This window comes from Crocodylus siamensis, chromosome 1, assembly GCF_052110815.1.
Source record: "Crocodylus siamensis isolate JL-2025a chromosome 1, ASM5211081v1, whole genome shotgun sequence".
NCBI classification, from domain to species: domain Eukaryota; kingdom Metazoa; phylum Chordata; order Crocodylia; family Crocodylidae; genus Crocodylus; species Crocodylus siamensis.
The window spans coordinates 292,439,363-292,462,266 of NC_143395.1; the positions used below are offsets into that span (position 1 = coordinate 292,439,363).

Here is a 22,904-nt window from a genome sequence, read left to right on the forward strand (position 1 = left end):
AAAGTCCAGGAAGACTATGTCCACTGCTACCCCTGCATCTAATGATTTGGTGATCTGATCATAGAAGTCCGCCAGGTTGGTCTGACAGGACCTGCCTCTAATGAGTCCGTGTTGGTTGCCCCTAAGCATGACCTCCCCTGCTGGCCCCTTGTGGATATGTGCCAGAATAATTTTTTCAAACTTTCCTAGGATTGAGGTAAGACTAACTGGCCTATAGTTTCAATCTGTCGTGAGAAAAAACAATTCTGACGTATGTGCACATCTTCCCTGTTTCTCATCGCAGTGCAACTGAAGTTAGATGTATACGTGCATGAGACCTGTTACTTTAGCTCTGCACCCCAGCCCCTAGCTCCCAAACCAGGGACTGTATTGCTGCATTGCCAGGGTCCTGCATGTAGACTACTATCATCAGGGCTCAGCTGTGCATAGCATGGCACAGGCATATAGCTATGCACCTACCAGTTCACGTATTTGTGTCCCAAAAGTCAGTGCAGCATGTCTTAGCATACTGCGGGCTTATGTTGTATAGATTTGCCTTAAATGACCTTCAAAGTGGGGAAATGTCCTTGTCTTTCTGTCTGCAGTATGGGCTAGCATGAGCTGGCAAGTCCTTGATCAGACTCTTTGGTTAATAATCTCAAAGATTAGTATTTTGGCTAATAGGAAATCCATTAAAGTTTCAACTGCCACCTGGTAATGAAGGAGACTACATGTTCTGAGCCTCCCAAGAAGCCTTACAACAAAATGAGGAATGTTTGGTATTTCTAAATTTAAGAAAAACATGCGCTGAGGAAATTAAATTTTTCTTACAGAACAAAAAATCCCAACAAAAATGCAACCCCTCCCAAATCATTGGTTAGCCCATCTGGACTGCCTTTCCAGATTGTATTGTATGATTATCCACACCTCCTCTCCAGTTGGTTTTGTTAATAAAAAAACCTGTAATAGTTCAGTATAAGTAACCTTCCATAGTTGTTTGTGGTCTAAGTTGTCCCAGCCTAGATTCTCTGTTAGTAGACAATCTCTCCTATCTCCTTTGTATCGCAGAATCATAGAAAACTAGGGTTAGAACAGACCTCAGGAGGCATAACCCCCTGCTCAAAGCAGGACCATCCCAACTCTTATCATCCCAGCCAAGGCTTTTATTTTAATCTCCAAGGATGGAGACTCCACAAGCTCTCTAAGTAATCTGTTCCAAATGCTTTACTGCCCTCTTAGTGAACAAGTTTTTCCTAATATCTAACCTAACTTTCCTTCCTGCAACTTGTGAACATTTCTCCTCGTTCTGTCATGTGTCACCACTGAGAACAGTCTAGATCCATCCTCTTTAGAACCACCCTTCAGGGACTTGAAGGCTGCTGTTAAATCCCTTCTCAGTCTTCTCTTCTCCAGATTAAATAAACCCAGTTCCCCCAGCCTCACCTCAGAAGTTATGCACCTCAGCCTCCTAACCATTTTTGTTGCCCTCCACTGGACTCTCTCCAATTTGTCCACATCCTTTCTGTATTGGGGACCCAAAATCTAGATGTAATATTCCATATGTGGCCTCACCAGCGCTGGATAGAGGAGAATCATCGCTTCCATTGATCTGCTGGCAGTGCTTCTACTAATACAACCCAGTATGCTGTTAACCTTTGAAACGAGGACAAACTGTTGGCTCATATTTGCCTTATTATCCACTGTAACCCCCAGATCCTTCTATCCTGCTTAGCCAGTCAGTCCCCAGCCTGTACTGGTGAATGGAATTATTCCATCCAAAGTGCAGGACTTGCACTTGTCCTTATTGAACCTCATGAGGTTTCTTTTGGTCCAATCCCCTAATTTGCTACGGTCTCTCTGAATCCTAGCTCTACCTTTCAGCGTATCTGCTATTCCACCCAGGTTTGCGTCATCCTCAAACTTGCTCAGGATGCACTCCATCCCATCTTCCAATTTGTTGATGAAGACATTGAACAAAACTGGCCCCAGGACCAACTCCAGGGGCACCCCACTCGATACTGTTTGCCAGCTAGACCATTGAGCCCTTGATTACTACCCTTTGAGCTGATGATCCGGCCAGTTTTCTGTCCACCTAAGAGTCCATTCATCCAACCTGTACTTCCTTATCTTGCTTGCAAAAATGTTGTGGGAGATGGTATCAAAAGCCTTGCTTTAAGGTATATCACATCTTTGTCATCTTTAATTTTCCCAGAGCCTGAGGAAGGGCTTGTGTGCCTAAAAGCTTGCAGAATAAGATTTTTTTTTTTTTTGTGACTTCTTAGATGGTCTAATAAAAGGTTTCATCTCGGAACCAAGAGTTCTGGAGTTTTGCATTTCTTTTTGTCTTGGACCAGCATGGCTACCAAATATATCCCTGTACCATTGCTCTCCCAGCATTCACAGAGCCAGTTATCTTGTCATAGAAGGCAATCGCATTGGTCAGGCATGACTTGCCCTCAGTGAATCTATGCCGACTGTTCCCTTCTCCAGGTGCTTAGAAATGGATTCTTTGAGGACCTGCTCCAATATTTTTTCCAAGGACTGAGGTGAGGTTGACCAGTCTATAGTACCCTGGATCCTCCTCCCATTTTTTTTAAAAGCACTGTATTTCATCAGGCCCATCTCCAGTTTCATACTGGAGCTCTGAGCGATCGTACAACTCTTTTATGTAAAGAGCAAGTCCTCCTCTTCTCCCCTGCCTGTCCTTCCTGAACAGTTCATATCTATCCATGACCACTCCAGTCACGTGAGCGATCCCACCAAATCTCTTATTCCAATCACATCATAGTTTGGGGAATGCAAGGACTCCCAGGCTAGGAACAGACATTCAAAAAGCCTGAGCCTGAATTGATTTGATCTTTTGCAGGTTGGTCTAACCTGGCTAGGCTGAACCAGTTTGTAACTGGACAGACATTCTCTCTGGACTGAGGAAATTCAGGCTCGTGCCTGCAATGGCTCAGGCTAGAAGCTGGTGGGGGTGAAGGGGCAGCCCTCCTTTCCCTTCCAGAGAAGTGAGCTGAGGGTGGGCATGGCCAGGCCTCTGATTAGGGAGGTCTGTCAACACCATCCCAGGCTTTTCCCTGCTTGCTGCTCAAGGGGCAGGAGTGTTGCCAGCCCCAGGCTGCACTCCCAGAGCAAAGGGCGGGGTGTGCAGTAAACGCATTTGTTGATGATCCAGACCTTTTCAATCTCCTTCCCTGCTGTTTGCAGCAAACTGACAGGCAAGCAAGCAAACAGCAGAGAGCTGATACCAATGTTTATCGCCTCATCAGCAAATTAGCCTCTATGCAAATTAGTTAAATCTGATACTACATTTAACCAGGTTTATCTCAAACCAGTTTCAGCCAAAGCTGTGCTAGTCACTATCTGCACAGCCATGGATTGATCTCCAGGATGTGTCCACTTCTACCTGGGCCCTTCTGCTTGACCGGAAGGATTGAAGAGAATACCACCTGGGCCCCTGGGCCCTTAACCCTTGCACCCAGACCTTTGTAGTCACATGATCTGCTTGGGGTCACTCCTGGCAGTGTCATTGGTGTCCACATAGATGAACAGCATTGGGTAGTCAGAGGGCTTGATGAGTCTTGGTAATCTTTCTTTGACTTCTCAGCTCTATGCAAGCAGATCTCCAGAGGCAACAGGTCAGGCTGGCAGATGGATGCCGTTGCAGAAGGGCATCTCTAGCCACCGCCACCCATGGCTTCCTTTTGGTGGTTCGATTGTCCCAACCTTGGGGATACCTGGCCTGGCCTCTTCCACGAACAGAATGAGCTCCTCCTTTGTTGCTAGGGCTGTGTCTTTTCTTCAGGAAAACTACTGCAGGTGGGGATGAAGACTTCCACTTGCTGTCAGAGGTCACACGCTTCCAGCTTCCACGTTCCTGGGAGTCCATGCCCTTTTCCTTTTCATTATCCAAATGGGTAATGAGTCATCCATTCCTGTGGGCTGTCTGAACTCACTTTACTCTTCCCCAGTGGATCAGTTGGGTAGGGTGCTTTTCACAAACACTGCCAGACTGTTTTAGACATGATCTCAGTTAGGAAAAAAAAAAATTATAAGTTTCCTTTTTTACTTTATTATTTTACTGTTAATTATTTTAGTTGGAACACAAAGGTCATGTGGTTCTGGACATTGCAGCAAATACTGAGAGGGCCACACTGGAGTAAATAATTATTGTCAAGTTATAGGGGTAGGCAATGGTTTGATAGCTCTTTCCTTCAGTGTAAAATAACCTCCCATCCTGTGCCAGTGGAAGAGGGAAACAAATACTGATGAAAAAATGAAGCACGTATTTATAAATAACAGAAGCCACAGCTATTCCTTGCTTGGACTTCCTGTCTTTCTTTTAGTTGGATCAGATTTTCTTTCTAGACACTGAAAACTTTCACATAGGCCACGGTAAGCTCTTATTAAGAGTTTGTGCTTTTTGAAAAATGTTTTTGGCCTGTGTCTGGGTAACAAGAGCAAACCCTGCTGTAATGTGATTTACAATAACTTCCTGACTAGGTCAGATTGTGTAGGTGAGCTTTATCGGCTTTTTCCGTGTCTTAGTCAAATGTTGATGCTCAGTTTGTTGGTAGTTAATGGAAAAGGAAGGACGAATCATTTCTTTACAAAATCTGCAAATTTATCAAAACCAAATAGGAATAAGTCTGTTCTTTTTCCACATTTTGCTTTTGTGTTGAGAATTAAGCTAGAGACACAAGGGCAATGACCGAAACGATAATTTGAGGTCGTTTTGTAATCCGAGAGGCATCTGGATCAGCAGAACATTGCATTTGCATCCTATTTTGCACACCTATCAAATGAAGCTATCACTATCACCAAAAGAGTGCAACTTGGAAAAGCGTAGGCTCAGGGGTGATCTGATGGCCACCTATAAGTTTATCAGGGGTGACCACCAGGATCTGGGGGAACGTTTGTTCACCAGAGCGCACCAAGGGATGACTAGGTCGAATGGTCATAAACTCCTGCAAGACTGTTTCAGGCTGGACATAAGGAAGAATTTCTTTACTGTCCGAGCCCCCAAGGTCTGGAACAGTCTGCCAGCGGACGTGGTTCAAGCGCCTACATTGAACACCTTCAAGAGTAAATTGGATGCTTATCTTGCTGGGATCCTATGACCCCAGCTGACTTCCTGCCCTTCAGGTGGGGGACTGGACTCCATGATCTCCCGAGGTCCCTTCCAGCCCTGATGTCTATGAAATCTATGAAACTTCTGAGATTTTAGCAGCCTGTTACAACTAATAGAATTGAGCACTACCTACCATTGCAGTTTTGGACAAAATAGGATTGGAAAACATGTCTTCCTGCACTTCACCTGCAAAACTCAGTGCAAAGGAGAGTGGTTTTTTTTCTTAGCATAGTCACCTACTTGGAGTTCTTTAAAAGTGTGCTATTACATATATGGAAATATGAAAGGGTAGAGTTTTCCTCTTGCTTGGACTTTGAATGTTTCCGAAAAATGAGCTGCTTAAATTGTTAGGAAGCAGAAATGAAGAAAACTGGTCTTTGTGAGATTTTTAGACCGTTAGGACCAGAAAGTGCACAGTTCTGCTTAAAATGGGATATCTGGTGACCAGGGTGATTTTTTTTTTTTTTCCCATAGTGTTTTATTGTGCTGAAACCATGTGCACTGAGCCTGCCTTCTCTTGGCTCAGAGATGCATTTCATTGTTATCTGCTTTAGGAAACAAAAATATTGCTAAATTCCACCACCCCCTCCCTGCCCCAAATAACGGCTTCCCTTACAGATATAGGAAATAATTTCACTTGTGCAGACTAAGCAAATGCATCTTCTGTAGAGATTTAGAAAACAACATATTTTGAGATGCTAACATTACGGGTATTGCACAATTAACTGTTTAATTGCAAAATTACCTTAAAATCAGCTAGAAGTGCAAATCGGCTATCACACACAAAAAGCTCCAACCAGTTGCAAAATTTAGACATCAAAAATATGTACTAATTTTATAGCTGGTTACTGTTCAGCTTTAATTTGCACATGTAGCAGGGTCTCCCCTGTGGCTGGGAGTCACGTCAGCTGACGTGGCTCCTAGCTACAGGGGAGTACCTTGCCCAGCGTGAAACCCCCAGATCCCATCGATTGTGTCTGCCATTATTCCCAAGACCCGGGGTGCATGAAATCCCCAGTTCACTTAGAGAGACCCTGCAACTAATGGGGCTCTTGGCCATAGTTGCATGTGAGGTGCAGCTGGGCTGAGAGCCCCATCAGTTGTGAGACTCTTGGCCATGGCTGTGTGCAGCTCCCAGCCACAGGAGCCTGGTGCTTGCCATGATAGAAGTGGTCTGGCCTGGCTGTGTTCCTCTCCACTATGTGCAGCGTTGGTCAGAGCCACGTGCCACTGGGTGGCAGTGTCTGCACAGGGCACAAGTGCTCCTGCCTGTTGCTGCTGCCAGTGGTGGGGGCTGTGCACCTTGGCGGGAGGTTGTGGGGGGATGGAGGAAGTATGTGGCAGTCCCTACATGCCTCTACCCTTTCTCGCGCCCATACCCTGCCCACCCAAGCTCTGCACTGCTGCCGCCCTCCTGGGCATGTGCTCCACGCTGCCACCAGCCCCAGCTCCATGCTGTATGCTTCTGCCCAACTGCAGCTCCTCTCATCCCTGCCACTTCCCTACCCGGTACCTGGAGTGAGAGGGATGCTGGGGAAGCCAAGCAGGTCTCTCAGTGGCTGCAGCAGCATCAGTCCCACCTGGCAGCTGCATGCTGCCTGGCCTGGGCCTTTCCATCCACGAGGGTGGGAGCAAGGCACATGGGCTGGGTGAGGTACAGTTAGGTGATGGGTGCCCGCAGGTGCAATGACATTGCCTAGTGGACAGGGTCTGGCCCACAGGCCATATTTTGCCCTGCCCTGAGTTAGACTTTATATGTTCCCTGCCTGATCATCTGCTCTGTCTTCTGCCTCCTGCCCCATCTGCTGCTGTGCTGTCCGTCCCCTTCCTGACTGGTCACATGCCACACAAAGGGGCTACCTATGACACTCCTGCCACAGGTTGGCTTCTTCTGGTCTAGGAGGTCACCAGTGCCTTTATGTTGTTAATTTTGTTCAGAACCAATTCTTGTGCTTAAATTACTGTTGCCTTGTCCCAAACCTGTTGAGCTGGTGGTAACAGCTATGGGATATTATGGAAAAAGCTTTAGAGGCATCATTTTAAAATTTACACTTCTGTATGAAAACTATACTTGGTTGTGTTACAAGACTATTCCAAGATGACTATAATTGAAAGAGACTATAAGTAAGTTGAATTCTTAGCTTGCTTGGTTTGACATAACTTTTCTTTTTTATCCTGTTCTCTTTTTACATCTTTATGTGAGCAGTCAGGCTGCCTCGTTGTTTTATGGGTCTCTCTCTCAGCAATGGGGGGACGGGAGATATTTCTAAAACCGCAAAATTTGGTAGGAAAACATAGGATGTGCAGAACCTGGAATTTGTTTTTTACTCTTAGAACCTGGAATTTGTTTTTTACTCTTATTACTCTTAGCTTTCAGTTTGTTAGTTTCCTTTTGAGGATGATCTTCACCTAAAGTGTCTTTGTAAGAGTGAAGTTATGTATTTCCCAAATCAGAAATAAATAATCTCTGTTACTATCATCACTCATTTTTTAATAATTTTTTTTTTTTACCCCTACAGGCAAAATGGCTGCTCAAGTTACTTTGGAGGATGCTTTGTCCAATGTGGATCTCTTGGAAGAATTACCATTACCGGATCAGCAACCGTGCATAGAACCCCCTCCATCATCTCTGCTTTACCAGGTACAAGAATATCCATTCTGATATTTGCCTTTTGGCAAATATTGCCATTCTCCATTGCCTTTTGGAGAAGCAAGCACAGGTAACTTTTTTCTGTAAGAACTGGCATTTGGATTTTTTCTTTCTTGACGTGTGTCTTTTTTCCCCCCTCTTCATACAGCCAAACTTCAACACTAATTTTGAAGATAGAAATGCATTTGTTACAGGCATTGCAAGATACATTGAACAAGCTTGTGTCCATTCTAGCATGGTAAGTAGGTCTTTGACCAGTTTTCTTATGGTATGATAGATATAAATTCAGGAAGAAAACTGGATTAGCAAACTCCTCCCCCCCCCCCCAAACACTTCAAAGAGGCACCACCTTCAGGAATGATCTCTCGCAAGAAACATTTGGTTAGCTCACTGTTTTTCTTATCCATCACAAATGGTCTCTTTACTGAGTTAGTTGCTTGAAAGTCTTTGTCCTTAGCTTTTTGTTAAACAATTCTTCAGCTTTCTGACATCACCTTGTATTATCAACAGCCATGTTATTATGACTAATGGGAGAAAGTTTACCTGGTGTGCCAGAAAGTTCCCATTCTACTCTATTATTTTGGTTCAGGTGAGGGGCTGTTAAGGAAAGACATATATCAGCTCCTTCATTTTTCAACATCTGTATTAGTGACTTGCTGGACACAGGTTTTTTAAGTTCTCCTATGCTGATGACATCACTCCTGCAGTACAGAGCAAAGAACTGAGCACTGTCTTCACCGACTCTAAGGTAATAGTGGAATAAGCTTGGTACTGGAAGATCCTCCTCACTCTTGCACCTACACAGCAAAGTCACTGAGAAACCACTTAGTTTCACCTCTTGTAATCAGCTGCTTTCAAATGATCACATCTGAAGTATCTGGATAAAAGTTTGACTTTAGAAGTTCATCTAGAAAGGGGCTGTGTTTAAAAAAAAATAAAAGCAAGCACTAGCTTAATGTGAGAACTTTGTAGACCTGACATGGTGTCTTGATTATGTAAGTGCTTTGAAAAGGGGCTCTAGCACCGATACAGGTCCACTGTTAAATATTGTGCTTCATCTCAGCAGGTGGTACCTGTGCCAGATCTCTGGATGAGCAACTTAATGCCATGATAATGATTCTAACTGGAACATTAAAGTCAAGACCCATTTAATGATTGCCCATGAGAGCATGCCCATCCTCCTCCTCCCCACAAACATCTGTAGATACACATACTCCCAAAGCTTGTAAATGCAATCAAACCATGGCCAACCTGAACTTTAGCAATTTATAAAGATCTCCCAGAATTTTCTGAAGACGCTTGTGAAATCTCCCAAGCCACTTCGGCGTTGAGATAAAGTTTTTCAGTTGTTTATCCTGAGATGCACTGCATGCACTGTGAGGAATTCTGGGATGAAATTCGTATCCTCTTCAGTCACTTGGTTATTGGCTGTGCAGAAGTACTTCCTGGATTCAACCCACTCTGGAAAAAGTGCTCCTCAATGGACCATTTCAGAACGTGACAAATGTGGACCTCTTTCTTACCCTCCTGGAAGATGCGAGAATGCCCAGTGTGACTGCTGATATCGCAAACAGTGGGCCGCTCCATAAATCAGTGAGAACTTTGATAGTTTGTAGGTGTCATGTGGGCTTACAACAACACACTTCTGAAACTGTCTTCATGCTCACGAATCTGGACTTGGTTATTTGATTGTGGCCAATCGCTTCTCCTTTCTTGTGAAAGCAGGATTGCTTTCCTATCCCTGAAAATTTTACTACACCGCTTTTTAACACTTTTCCATTTTCCTGTATATAAATGTAAAGATCCTTATTGTTTTCCAGTTCTGTTTTGGTGATTTTAGTGTCTTGAATGCAATTAAAACATGATTTGTTTGGATTTCATGTCTGGCTTTGTCATGAGCCAAGTTTGCTGACCGTATTATAGTAACATACTCATTGCGTTAAAATGGTGAAAGTATTCCACCCATTAGAAATAGTGAAGATGATTCTGTGAATTTCAATTCACATGTAGTAGAGTACTGTTGAGAGAAATGATTAAGAATAGAAGAATTTTTAGAGGTTGGTTTGAACAGCTGAAGTAATTTCTTTTGGTAAATTATGAATTGAGTTGAGTTGGGCCTTTAAATAGAAACCTGCTTGCACTATATGCTTCAGTAAGGACTGGCAATTTTAATGTGCCGCTAAAATGCATTGTGTGTGACTTAGTACGCATATATTCTAGTAAGAAAAATACATTGGTGTTGTCCAGGATATGGATTTAATGAAGAGTTAATTTCTTCTGTGCTGTGGCTCCTCACGTGTTGAATGTTTTTCTTTACTGTAGAATGAAATGCTGGAAGAGGGGCAAGAGTATGCTGTCATGCTGTATACATGGAGGAGTTGCTCAAGAGCCATTCCTCAGGTAAAAAAAAAAAAAAAAAAATTCAAGTGTCACCCTGCCTGACTTGGACCTTCGTCTCTCCCCTGTGACTGTATGGGTCAGCAGCTTTAGCAAAGAACTTGAATGAGTCCTTATTCCTGAGCCCACAAAGCTGGCATAACTATGACACCTTCTCTTCTGTGCTTTGGTGAGGTAACCTGGGAAGCATTTCTTTTTGCTGTGCATTATTCTCTCTGCCAACTTTGGGAATAGCACAAAAGCAACATGCTCTGGAAGGATAATAGTTTATTTGAGATCAAGGCCTTCTATTTCATTTAATAGCAAATAAAAGAAGATAATGGAAAGCAGCGTCTATAGTTTGATTTCAAACTGTATGTGACTAGTAACTTGATAATGTTAAGGATAGACTTAAAAAGTTCTGACCAAAAAACATAAAATAAGGAAGGTGTAGTTGGTGATTTTTTTTCTAGGTATTTGAGGCTCCCTGTATTTTATAGATACGTGTTTATATTTAATTAAAAAAAAATACCCATAGATACCATGAGTCCATAGTTATGACTTAAGTGGCTTTTAAAACATGAACTTTTAAGAGTTGAGAGGAACTGGAAAAGCAACAAAATAGTGATTCTTTTAATAGTTTTTGATTTACAGAATTTCTAACAAAAAATATTGTATGCTAACACAAGTGTAATACTTGTGAAACCATCAGATTATCATATGGATTATAGGGGTTCAGTTTTCAGTTTGCCTCTTTCTCCTGTGACTGGGAAGTTGCTGAATCTCTGTGCTTTGATTCTCCAGCTTGTAAAATGAGGAAAATACCATTTCACAGAGATGGTCGGGGGTTAAATTAGTTACTATAGGTGAGGTGCCCAGAGCCTACAATGATGGGGGCTATGTAAAAATACAGCTGGATTTCTTCTCAGCACATTTATATTTGGAAAATAGTATTCCCTTAAAAACAGGACTGAGATACTAAAAACAACAATTTGGATTTAAATATGGATAAATAGCATTACCATACATACATTTTCTTAGTTAGATGTGTCATTCTGGATCTGAGTTTTTGCTGGAGTTTCAGCTTGGAGGGACTGTTCAGTAATCATTTACTTGATTGTCTTTAGGTCAAATGCAATGAACAACCTAACAGAGTAGAAATATATGAGAAAACCGTGGAAGTTCTGGAGCCAGAGGTCACAAAACTGATGAATTTTATGTACTTTCAGGTAAAAGAAAGTTGAAACCATGATTATTTAGAGAAGAAAATATGTGATCTTGTTGCGTGCTCTATTTTATGTGGCTTGGCTCAGATTGTATTACTGTAAGTAAATGATAGAAATAAGTTATGTGATTTACAAAGAGGGGTGAGTTGTCCCTATGTTTCACTTAAAAACTTTCAGCTAAATTGACAGAGACTTATTTGAGCATTGCCACTTTTAGGCACCTGCCTCTGGAATGCAATGTATACCACGAATTAGGTGCCCACACTCTCCATACAGGGCATTTTAAAGAGCCTTATATGGAAGGAGGAGAAGGAAAAGACGACAACATTTAGATAACGCAGTGAAATTTCCTACTGAAGCTGTTTCTTCACTAAAAGTTGGAATTTTCCCTTCATTCCTTCTGCTAGAGAAATGCAATTGAACGGTTCTGTGGAGAGGTGAGACGTTTATGTCATGCAGAGAGGAGGAAAGACTTTGTCTCTGAAGCATATCTCATCACACTGGGCAAATTCATCAACATGTTTGCAGTACTGGATGAGCTGAAAAATATGAAATGCAGTGTGAAGAACGACCACTCTGCCTACAAGCGGTGAGATGCAATGACAGCAAACTCTTACTTTAACACTGAACCCACACTAGATGGCAGTAATGGCTCTTTTTATGTAATGAACTCGTATTATTTGGAAGCATTTTTAAGTATAGGTACGATAACACTGAAACAAAAGGGTGACCTGCCTGAAGTTATATCTTTGTGAGCAAAACCATTTTATTTATGCTTGTTCTACCAAAACAGCTTTGTTCTCCAGGCATGCAAACTGCTTTTCTGTCTCTTATGCATTCATTTTTTGATAAATCTTTTCTTTTTAGTATGAAAGACGTTTTTGTCCTTCTGCCCAAGTATGAAACTCCCATTTTGAACATGCAGTGTTGATCTCTTTGTCAGTCACCATTAATTCAGTAGCCTGTAAGGCTGTCTGGCTTTGCTGTCCCCAGCTACTGTAGACGGAGCAGGAGGGGAGCTAGAACATTGGCGACGAACCCAAAACAGCCTCAAACTACAGCATATTACATTTGCAAGTTGTGTGTTATGGCAAATGTAGGAGGCAGACAGTCTTTCCCTTAAACACACAGGACTTGCAACAACTGTGAAGTAAAGTGGCAGGTGGTTTATAATGATCATGATTAAGGTAATAAATGGCCTGTTTGATTCATGCTGTTTCTGCTCAGCTGAATTTCTGTTGTCCTATGAGGAATTCTCCTTTTAGTTGTCCTTTGGTTTCAGAATAATTTGTTTCTCCAGAGCAGTGTTCCAAGGGAATACGACGTGTCCTTGAGATTTCATCATCAGCTGGTGTAACCTTGGCATAGTATCACTGCACTCCAGGTGTCCATCTGGAACAGCTTCTTTACTGGAGTGCTAGCTCTGGGAGGGGTGTTTTGGACTGTAAGCAGAGAGTTGAAAACAGCAATCTTGGCTAGTAAAGACCAATGGTTGCACTGTTCATGGATTTAGTTGCCATCATCCTTTGTAAGGGGAGGGTGTCATGCATTGGTAAGGGGCCTTATCAGTCCATCCTTATGAAACCAATTTTTCATGGTTTCAAAAAACAGTGCAGTTTTTGCACATTATCAACCTGTGTTGAATCTCCTGTTTTTGAAAAGTTGCAGCAAAATAAGTATGGCAGTATCTAGTACTCATAAGTGATCTTAAAGCAGTGAATATGTAGAGCAGGGGTCAGCAACCGCTGGCACGTGTGCCGAGCACGGCACATGAAACCATTTTGCTCAGCACACCACTGCCAGCCTGGGCTCTAGGCAGCTGCTGCCAGCCATGAAGCTCTGGCTGCTCCCAGCAGGTGGCTGGGCTGCTGCAAGCCCTGCTGCAAGCAGACCGGGCTTCGTGGTTGGTAGCAGCAGATATTTGTAGCCTCCTGGCTGAAACCGGCCCAGGCTCTGAGTAGCTGCTGCCAACCATGGAGCCCGGTCTGCTTGCAGCAGGGCTTGCAGCCACCCAGCCACCTGTTGGGAGCAGCCCAGGCTTTGTGGCTGGCAGCAGCTGAACCTGCCTGACTCCCACCCGCTCCAAGCCCAGCATCTGGTTCTGTGCATCTGTGTGCGCACACATGTCTGGTTGCAGATGTTTGTGTGCATGTGTCTGTTCTGGGTGTGTTCTGGTTCTCTGTGTCTGTGCATTTGGTTTTCTGTGTGCGTGTAATATGTTTGGTTCTCTCTCTGTCCTCCTTTTTTCTTTCTCTTTCTCTCTCTCTCGTCTTTCTGTTATTTGTCTTTTTTTTTTTCTCTTGTTCTCATTGCAACCTGCTTGACCAAAAAAGGAATACAGCACAACAAAGGCAACATTTATGATTATCAAATATACTAATATGCAGTGCATCCTGCCATGTACCAGCCCCCCCACCCCACCCCATTTTGCTTTTCTAGCACTCTGGCACCTTCCAAGGTAGACATTGTAGTTTTTTTGGCACTCCAGCCAAAAAATGTTGCCTACCCCGATGTGGAGAGAGAGACTGACATATGCAGTTTCTGTCAAGAATGGATAGAATTGTATGTGATTTTTAAAAAAAAAAATATTTCTTTTAATTGACTAGTGCTGCACAGTTTCTGCGTAAAATGGCTGATCCTCAGTCCATCCAGGAATCCCAGAACCTTTCCATGTTTCTTGCCAATCACAACAAGATAACACAAGTGAGTTTTAACAGTCTTTTCAAAATATATATCTGTTATTTTGTAAGTTCAGTGTTGGACTGTTAATCTTGCTAACGAATAACAAGTAGGATAAATATTCTTATTTTTCCTTCTAGTCTTTACAGCAACAGCTTGAAGTGATTGCTGGGTATGAAGAGCTGCTTGCAGATATTGTGAATTTGTGTGTTGACTACTATGAAAATAAAATGTATCTAACACCCAACGAGAAACACATGCTTCTAAAAGTAAGAGCTCTTAAAAGATATTGTAAGGTTTAACAGTGATGGGGGGCAAGATCACAGATGCTGGTGAAGTCACTTCATGCAATCCTTTCTTTTTATATTTTTATTATTTTCCCAGAACCAGATAACTTAAAATGATTAATTTGGTAATACGTATGTGTAATAGTTCTATCTCCTTTGTCGTTTTTTTCCTCTCATCTGTACAACATGCTGGTAATCTTTTTAGAAAGTATCTAATTAGTTGTATTTTGCACAGTTCGAACTGCAGCCTTGGTAAGAAACTACTTATGTGAAATGTAAGAAAGGCCCAATGGAACGAATACATTTTATTTTTAGATGGGTGGCGTGCTTGCATAAGAGGCTTGTGGAGGAGGATCTGCATATTGAAATTTCCCAGGGTTAGATAGCTTAAAAATAATGAATAATTGGTAGATTTAGTAATTTTGGAATATGCATGTATTGTGTAATGCTGGATAGAGGAAAATGGGAAATGTGCTTATTTAAGTATAGTCGTTTCAGCTTCACGCCTCTTAATAGCTGACCCTGTAAAGGTTAAAGGTGTGAAATAGATCTTAAAATACCTTCAGTTACAGCAAGTTCTTTGGAAGGATTCTGGGTGTTGAATTCTTATAGAGTCATACATTTGTCAGGTAAAATATGGTGGCACCAAGTGTGAACTGCAGAATGTACATCTTCTACCCAGTAGGTTGTTGACAGTGTTGTAAGGTGCTGCAAGGTGGCATGCTTGCTACAGACTTTTCCAGTACTGAGTTGTGTTGCAAGTGTAGAATTATAGCTAATTAGATTCTGGGATTAAACGTAATTTTTTCTAGAATGCATCAGATTTTTTCTATGTATAAACCTAAGGTTTTTAAAAAGTAAGAGCTTGACAATGTTTGACCTAAGCTGCTGTTATGTAACAATCTATATCCATCATTTTAATAATAGAAATTCAAATACCTATCTAGAAACAGACAAATGAAAAAACCCACAAAACCAAACCTTTATCGCATCTAAATTAATATGTCTGACCTTTATGCAGTGAAACTGTTCTCTTTCATATTTATCAGGGCAATACTAATTGAAAAATTACTTCATGCTGTTGTGACTGTAAATCAAAAGTATAGCCCAAAAAATTAAATGTGTATTCATGAGTTTCATTTTTTTTTCCCACTGGAAGTGCCTTGGTTTTCTTATGAGTGTTTATTTAAACAGTAAAGTATTTTTTTTTGTCAATAATCACTAAATTATTCCTTATGACTTTGTCTTGGACTGAAAAAAAAATATGGCTTATTCTGTTTTCAGGTAATGGGTTTTGGATTGTACCTGATGGATGGAAGTGTTAGCAACATCTATAAACTAGATGCAAAGAAAAGGATAAACTTGACCAAGATAGACAAGTTTTTTAAGGTTGGTTAGAAAAGTAACTCTTTTACAGTTCAAACATTCTAACTTTTATATTTAAAGGTGACTTTTTCTGTCTTTTGCTAACTACAGTATTACTTTTCAGCCAAATCAGTGGTAATTAAATGGTGTCACTTGAACTCTATATGCTATTTATCGTCTGACTAAGCTAAATTCTAAGTTCTGTCTGTCTCTTAAGAAAAGCCACATTACTGCTCATCTGAAACCAAATAAGTTCATAAATGCAAACATTAAAATGATTTTAGTTTTTTAAAACTTATCTGATCTGTTTTCTTCCTTGAGTACAGCAGCTGCAAGTGGTCCCACTGTTTGGCGACATGCAGATTGAACTGGCAAGATACATTAAGACTAGTGCCCATTATGAAGAAAACAAATCCAGGTAGGAACACAGTCAAACACTGTGGATGGAGAAGAGACAGTCTTATTCGATAAATTGTCATAAAGTCCTGCTGAAGTCAGCGGGTCTCTGGTAACTGAGGACTTGTCCTTTTGGCTGCTTTAGCAGCCATGTGGTAATAATGTGGATACTTTATTAGTTGGGAGTGTTATTTTTATTACTGAGCTATTTTAAATTGCAAGTATAACTAAAGGAACTGCTTAGAAAAGGCCATTATTTTCATGCCATAAAGAAGTAATTGAGCCCATCCTTGGACCATTTTTGGTCCAAATCCTACTCATTTCTGTCAGTTCTGTTCTGTCCTGTTGGGCTGGGAGAAATAAATTTAGTGCCAGAATATTTAAACTTTCACCTTACACTAATCAGTTTTTCTTTCTTTCCTTTAAATGTGTAACTTTTCTTTAAAAGAAATGAAGGATTGTATTAAGGTGAGCTCTAGTGCATGGCAATAGGCATGTGTACAGTATATTTGGAGCAGCCACTTAGTCTGCGTCCCTTCTTCGCAAAATTTTCAATGGGTGTGCACCACAGCACCATGGTTGGAAGATGCAACTGGCACACGAATTTTCACCATTGTATTTTTGGTTGTGAGCATCTCTGTGCTCCTCCTAAGACCTTCCCTCCCATGTAGTTATGAGTTATTTTAAATGTAGTGCTTTGCATTTTAATTCTTGCAGAAAAGCTGTGCAACTTGCATGTAATTTGTGAAACAAAAAGCAACAGTTGGATGGAGATACTAAAGCATAAGCTTGGGGTTTTTCTTTCATGTGTATTGTTTAACTTGGCACTCTTGGTACTAGTAGCATGTCCTTTGTGTCCTTGTTATCACCTTTTTAGGCAAGTATGCAGTGCTTTCAGAAACATACAGTATCTGATAGGTTCTAGGGCATAAAGAAAGATACTTTAAGGCAGTTGTGAGGGGTAGCTCCTGTGGCCTGTGCTTCCATAAAGAGGAAGAAGGGCTTTGTGTATGGATCAGCATCAGTCTTTACGTTTAAAGAGAATTGTGTGGGCTCAGGGGGGCATCCAATTTCTAATTCTTCAGACCTAGAGTGAGCAAGAGACTGTAACACAACTCCTAAAAAAGATAATGAAGAACTAAGTGGGCAACAGCATTTTCTGCTTTGTGGTGGACTTTATATCAGTTGTGGTATCTGTATCCCTTCATAAAAATCAAAATTCATTTGTAATGTGTGTGGGGTTTTTTTTGTTTTTTTTTTCTCCCCACCTGAAATAGATGGACATGCACTTCTTCCAGCAGCAGTCCCCAGTATAATATCTGTGAGCAGATGATCCAGATCAGAGAGGACCATATGCGCTTTATTTCAGAGCTGGCTCGTTACAGCAATAGCGAGGTATGGGACTGTATCCCTGTTCTGTGCAAACAGTACTTAAGTAATGAATGGTTGTTACAGTTAGAGATAAGAGATGTGGGTAAGCTTCAGACGGCATCAGTGCATGCTGTTATTTAACCAGCTGTGTGAAGGAAAGTTGCACAGAAGGCTGGGCTGCTGTCTCCAGGTTTATGTGCAAATTTCTAGGCATGAACTATGGTCACAATGCTGCCTTTCACGCTGAATTTGTATAACTTAGAGGCAAGGATTTTGGAGGGTGATATCTTTTATTGGACCAGTTGCATTGTTGGGATAAAGTTAATGTTGGGGTCAAGTTGCATTGTTGGGATGTTTTCATACGGAAGGCATTCTTCAGGCGGCACTTGTCAGCATTGTGTATATGCATAGCATTATAAATAAAAGTGTAAGTCAAGAGAGCAGTGTTCAAAAAGGCATATTTTTCATTTTTCCCCTCAGTAAGATAGATATGAGGCCTTACTTATTGATTTGGTCTACAGCAGTGGGCATTATAGAATACCAGTGCGCTGTCTCTGGCTATTGTAAATATACAGCTAAGTTTTTATCTGGGATTTAAAAAGGGCTGGAATTGGTGAGTTGTGTGTAAACAGCATTTTCTTTTTTATTTCCAAAATGAAATTAGTGCTACACCATATGTTTAAAGCTTGTGTTTATTTAACTTTGTCCCAGGTGGTAACTGGTTCTGGACGTCAAGAAGCTCAGAAAACAGATGCAGAGTATCGGAAACTATTTGATCTTTCCCTCCAGGGGCTGCAGCTCCTATCTCAGTGGAGCGCGCATGTTATGGAAGTGGTATGTTTCCTGGGCAGCAAAATTGGCAAGAGGGAGCTTTAAGGAGAGCAGATTGCACAACAAGGTTCAATGGTGTACACTTCACTTTAAATATCTTTGTGCTCATTCTCCTTTCATTTTGTGGCCCCTTATTTTTAACCGGGCAATATAGTATTTGGGTCAAATGACCCCAGCAAGGTGTTCATCTAATCTCCTCTGAAAGACCCCCAGGGTAGGAGCCTGCACCACTTCTCTTGGAAGCTGGTTCCAGATCCTAGCTGCCCTGACAATGAAGTAGCGCCTCCTGATATCTAGCCTAAATCTACCCTCTGCCAGCTTGTGACCATTATTCCTGGTCACTCCTGGCAGTGCACGGGGGAATAGGGACTCCCCCAGTGCCTGCTGGTCCCCCCTGACTAGTTTATAACAGGCCACTAGATCCCCCCCCTCAGCCTTCTCTTTTGGAGACTGAACAGGTTCAGGTCCCTCAGCCTCTCTTCATAGGGCCTGCCCTGCTGTTCCCTGATCATGCGAGTGGCCCTCCTCTGGATCCTCTCCATGGTGTCGACGTCCCTCTTGAAGTGCGGCGCCCAGAACTGGACGCAGTACTCCAACTGTGGCCTGAGCAGTGCTGCATAGAGGGGGAGAATCACCTCCTTGGACCTGCTCGAGATGCATCTGTGGATGCATGACAAGGTACGGTTGGCCTTCCTGACTGCCTCCCCACACTGCCGGCCCATGTTCATCTTGGAGTCAATGATGACTCCAGGATCCTTTTCCGCCTCTGTGCTGACAAGAGGGGAGTTTCCCAACCTGTAGGTATGGTGCCAGTTGTTCCTCCCCAGGTGCATCACTTTGCACTTGTCTGTGTTGAATCCCATCCGCCCACCCTTGTAACCTGTCTAGGTCCAATTGTAGTCTGTTGCTTCCTTCTAGTGTGCCCACATCCCCCCACATCTTAGTGTCATCAGCAAATTTGAACAGGGTGCTTTTCACCCCCTCGTCCAAGTCGCTGATAAAGATGTTGAACAGCGCGGGCCCGAGGACCGAGCCCTGCGGAACCCCACTGCCCACGTCCTTCCAGGTTGAGAAGGACCCATCCACTACCACCCTCTGGGCGCGGCCCTCCAGCCAGTTGGCGACTCATTTGACTGTGTGGGTGTCGACACCGCAGTCCCCCATTTTCTTGATGAGAACGGGGTGAGAGACAGTGTCAAAAGCCTTCTGGAAGTCCAGGAAGATTATATCCACTGCTACCCCTGCATCTAATGATCTGGTGATCTGATCGAAAAAGGCCACCAGGTTCGTCTGAGAGGACCTGCCACTGATGAACCCGTGTTGGTTGCCCCTAAGCATGCAGTCCCCAGCTGGCCCCTTGTGGATGTGTGCCAGAATAATTTTCACAAACAGCTTGCCAAGGATTGAGGTAAGACTAACTGGCCTATAATTTCCCGGGTCCTCCTTCTTCCCCTTTTTGAAGATGGGAACCACAATGGCCCTCTGCCAGTCCTCCGACATCACACCAGAGCACCACGAGTGCTCGTGAAGCCGTGCCAGGGGTCCTGCAATGACCTTGGCCAATTCCTTTAGAACTCTAGGGTGGAGATCATCTGGACCGTCTGACTTGAATACGTCCAGTACTTCCAGAAGTTCCCTAACTAGTTCCTCACTAAGCCTTGGCCCAGGTGTGCCTCCCGCGGGGCCCGAGGGGGGCCCAGCAGGGAGCTGACTGTTCTGGTCTCTACTTAGGAAGACGGAGGCAAAGAAATCGTTAAACATGTTAGCTTTGTCGTCTGGTGTGACGACCAAATTTCCCAACGTGTCCTGCAGGGGCCCCACGTTATCCAGAACCTTCTTTTTACCCCCTATGTATTTAAAGAAGGACTTCCTATTGTCCTTAATCTGGGAAGCTAGCCCTAATTCCATCTCAGCCTTGGCTTTCCTGACTGCCCCCCTACATCCCTGAGCGACTGCAGTATAGTCATCCCTGGTGATGTTCCCTTCTTTCCATTGGGTGTACGCCACCCTTTTAGCAAGGAGATATTCCCGGATGCTCTTGGTGAGCCATGGAGGCTTGTGTGCCCTCCCCCTTTGATCCTCGTAGGGATTACCTTCCTTTGGGCTTGGAGGATCGTCGCCTAAAGGAGCGACCACTCTCCTTGGACACCTGGCTTCCCTCCTCTCTGGGACCTCAGCGCTTCCCCAACTATCCTCCTTAGCATATTGAAGTTTGCCTTCCTGAAATCTGGGGCTGCTGCTTTACTGCAGGCCTTTGCCACCTTGCGCTGGATGGTGAATTCCAGCAGGCGATGATCACTGTCGCCCAGGTGGTCAAGTACCCACAGCCCCCTCACCAGGTCATCTCCCGTGGTCAGCACTGGGTCCAACAGGGTGTCTCCCCTCAGTGCTGGGGCTCTGAGATGTGGGCTCAGATCTTACCTTTACTTTTTAAGTGTCCAAAGCCTGTTCACCCCAAAATTGTCTCATTCCAAATACCTCTAAGACCTCTAGAGTCCGTTCCCCATACATCTTGTTTATTCTCTCAATGGGAAGCCTGGTCTTGTTCCACCCAGCGGCTGTGTAGAGCTCCCATTCTGGCAGAGAGCAGCAGGCAGGTATGCACACCAAGAGAGGAGAATCTTATTCTACTTAGGCAGATGCTCATGCCCCTGCAGTTCTTCCTATTGAGAGCTTTAGCAGCTGCCTTATGCAGTTTTGTCAAATCTGGATCCAGCTCAATCTGATCCACCAAGAGAAGAGGGATCCTACAAACTTGGAGAGGATGTCTGCCTGTGCATCTAACTCGGGGTTGGGCAAGTATTTGGGTCTGAGGACCACACAGGCAGTTTTGAGCTGTTTTGGGCTGGGTCGGCCCATTTTGAGCTGTTGTGGGCTGGGTCAGCGCCCTCCCCTGCAAAAGCTCACCAAAACGCCCTATATGTGATTGGGCCTCTGGCACTGGTTTTCAGGAGTGGGGCAGGTGGGCAACGCCAGGGTCACAGGGTGGTGACAGTGTGGGTCCAGGGCTGGGTCAGAGCTGTGATCCACTGCCCACACACTCCTGTGACAGGTGTGGGTTCCCTGGGCAGGGTCATATAGAGAGTGGATTGCAGCTCTGCTTTGGCTTAGCTTTGTACTGTCACTGCCTCTCACTCTCAGCCTGGGATGCAGCTCCCTACCTGACCATGCACTCTCTGACTCCCTATGTGGCCATGTGCTATGTCCAAGGCTGGGATCTTGTGGTGGTGACAGCACGGGGCTGAGGTAGAGCTGGAAGATGCTGCTAGCACCCATTGTGAGGGCGATGGGCAGGGGACAGGCGCATTTCACCACCAAGCCTGCCAAGTGCGGGGAACATAGCCTTCCTCCACTCTCCCCTTGCCCATCCCTTCCCCTGGCCTGTGGCGCACGGCCTGCAGGTGGGGGTAAGTGGGGTTGGACTTGGTGGTGACTCCACGTTGCTTGGGATGGGGTCAATCCTTGCCCTGCCACACACTTGGAAGTGGTGGCCAGGACTGGGCCTGGGCTGGGGAGGCAGGCAGTGCTGGGGCTCCCTTGTGCCATGCCAGCCTACAGTTCACCCCAGGATGCCTGCGTAGGGTGGCAGCCTCCAGACCTGCTGGCTTGGCGTGGGATGTAATGTGTGAAGCAGCGCAGTGCGAGCCCTGGTGATGGCATTGTGTCCAGGGCCGAGGCCAGGGGCTAGTCTCCATGGAGTCTGGTCAGGAGCATGTGGGCAGGGTGGGACCAGCTGCATGCACTGTGGCCCAGGCTGCCCCTGTACCTGGGCCTTATTTAAAGCCCACAAAAATGGATGGAAAGACTCCCATTGGCTTTGAAGGCCAATAAACAGAGAGATTATAAAGGAGAAAAGCACTTTAAAGCAGGGGTCAGCAACATACGGCCCCACTGCATCTGGCCTGCAGAGCTGTGGGGCTTTGCCGATGCCTGTGCTAGAGCTAGGCAGCAAAGAACTGTGCTAGGGCTGGGCAGTTTTCAGCAGTACCTGTGCTACTGCTGCTCTTTCTCCCCACCCTCCCAGCTCCAGTCCAACTCAGGCCAGGTGATTTCAACCATGTGCCAGTACTGGGGGCTTTGTTTGGCCACATCAGTGCCACTTTTTCCCCCCTCCCTGGACTGTGGCATGGCCATTGCTTCTAGGCAGTGGGGAGCTGTGCTGGAGCCGGTTCTTGGGGGAGGGAGGGGAGAGGAAAGGGAGCAGAAAGAAGCAGCAGCACAGATGTAGTTTGTAGCTACCTACTCCTGGTTCAGTGACCTACTGCCTGGAAGCTGTGCCTGTACTGCAGCCAGGGAGTGAAGGGAAGGGCAGGGAAGCAGCAATAGTGTGGGCACAGCTCCAGTCTGCTGAAGCCACCTGGCCTGCATTGGACCGGAGCTGGGCTGTTCTGGCATGCAACTTGTGAAATGGCTGGTCCCTGCTTTAAAGAAAAGGAGAAGAACAGATGAAATAAGTATGATGATTTAGTTGCATCTTTTCTCCATCTTTTTAACAGCTTGTCTTGAAAGCAGATTTCAATTAGAGAAGCAACTAGAAATCTGCACCTTTGACTTGGCTAACACCTTGTTTAAATATATAAGGGAGCAGTTGAAAGAGGATGCTGCAGTTA

At 44.1% G+C, this 22,904-nt stretch overlaps 1 protein-coding gene across 1 annotated transcript in view; it reads left to right on the forward strand.

Annotated features, from left to right (window-relative positions):
• The window catches only part of CYFIP1 (cytoplasmic FMR1 interacting protein 1), a 140,061-nt gene that overhangs the window by 24,189 nt on the left and 92,968 nt on the right, over window positions 1-22,904 (forward strand). The window contains exons 2-12 of the mRNA XM_090064813.1: window positions 7,633-7,754; window positions 7,912-8,001; window positions 10,086-10,163; window positions 11,267-11,368; window positions 11,773-11,954; window positions 13,972-14,068; window positions 14,185-14,313; window positions 15,616-15,720; window positions 16,023-16,114; window positions 17,370-17,487; window positions 18,175-18,297. Of these exons, the coding sequence (XP_089920939.1) occupies window positions 7,638-7,754; window positions 7,912-8,001; window positions 10,086-10,163; window positions 11,267-11,368; window positions 11,773-11,954; window positions 13,972-14,068; window positions 14,185-14,313; window positions 15,616-15,720; window positions 16,023-16,114; window positions 17,370-17,487; window positions 18,175-18,297 (1,233 nt within the window). The 5' untranslated portion in view covers window positions 7,633-7,637. The remainder of the gene's footprint in view (window positions 1-7,632; window positions 7,755-7,911; window positions 8,002-10,085; window positions 10,164-11,266; window positions 11,369-11,772; window positions 11,955-13,971; window positions 14,069-14,184; window positions 14,314-15,615; window positions 15,721-16,022; window positions 16,115-17,369; window positions 17,488-18,174; window positions 18,298-22,904) is intronic.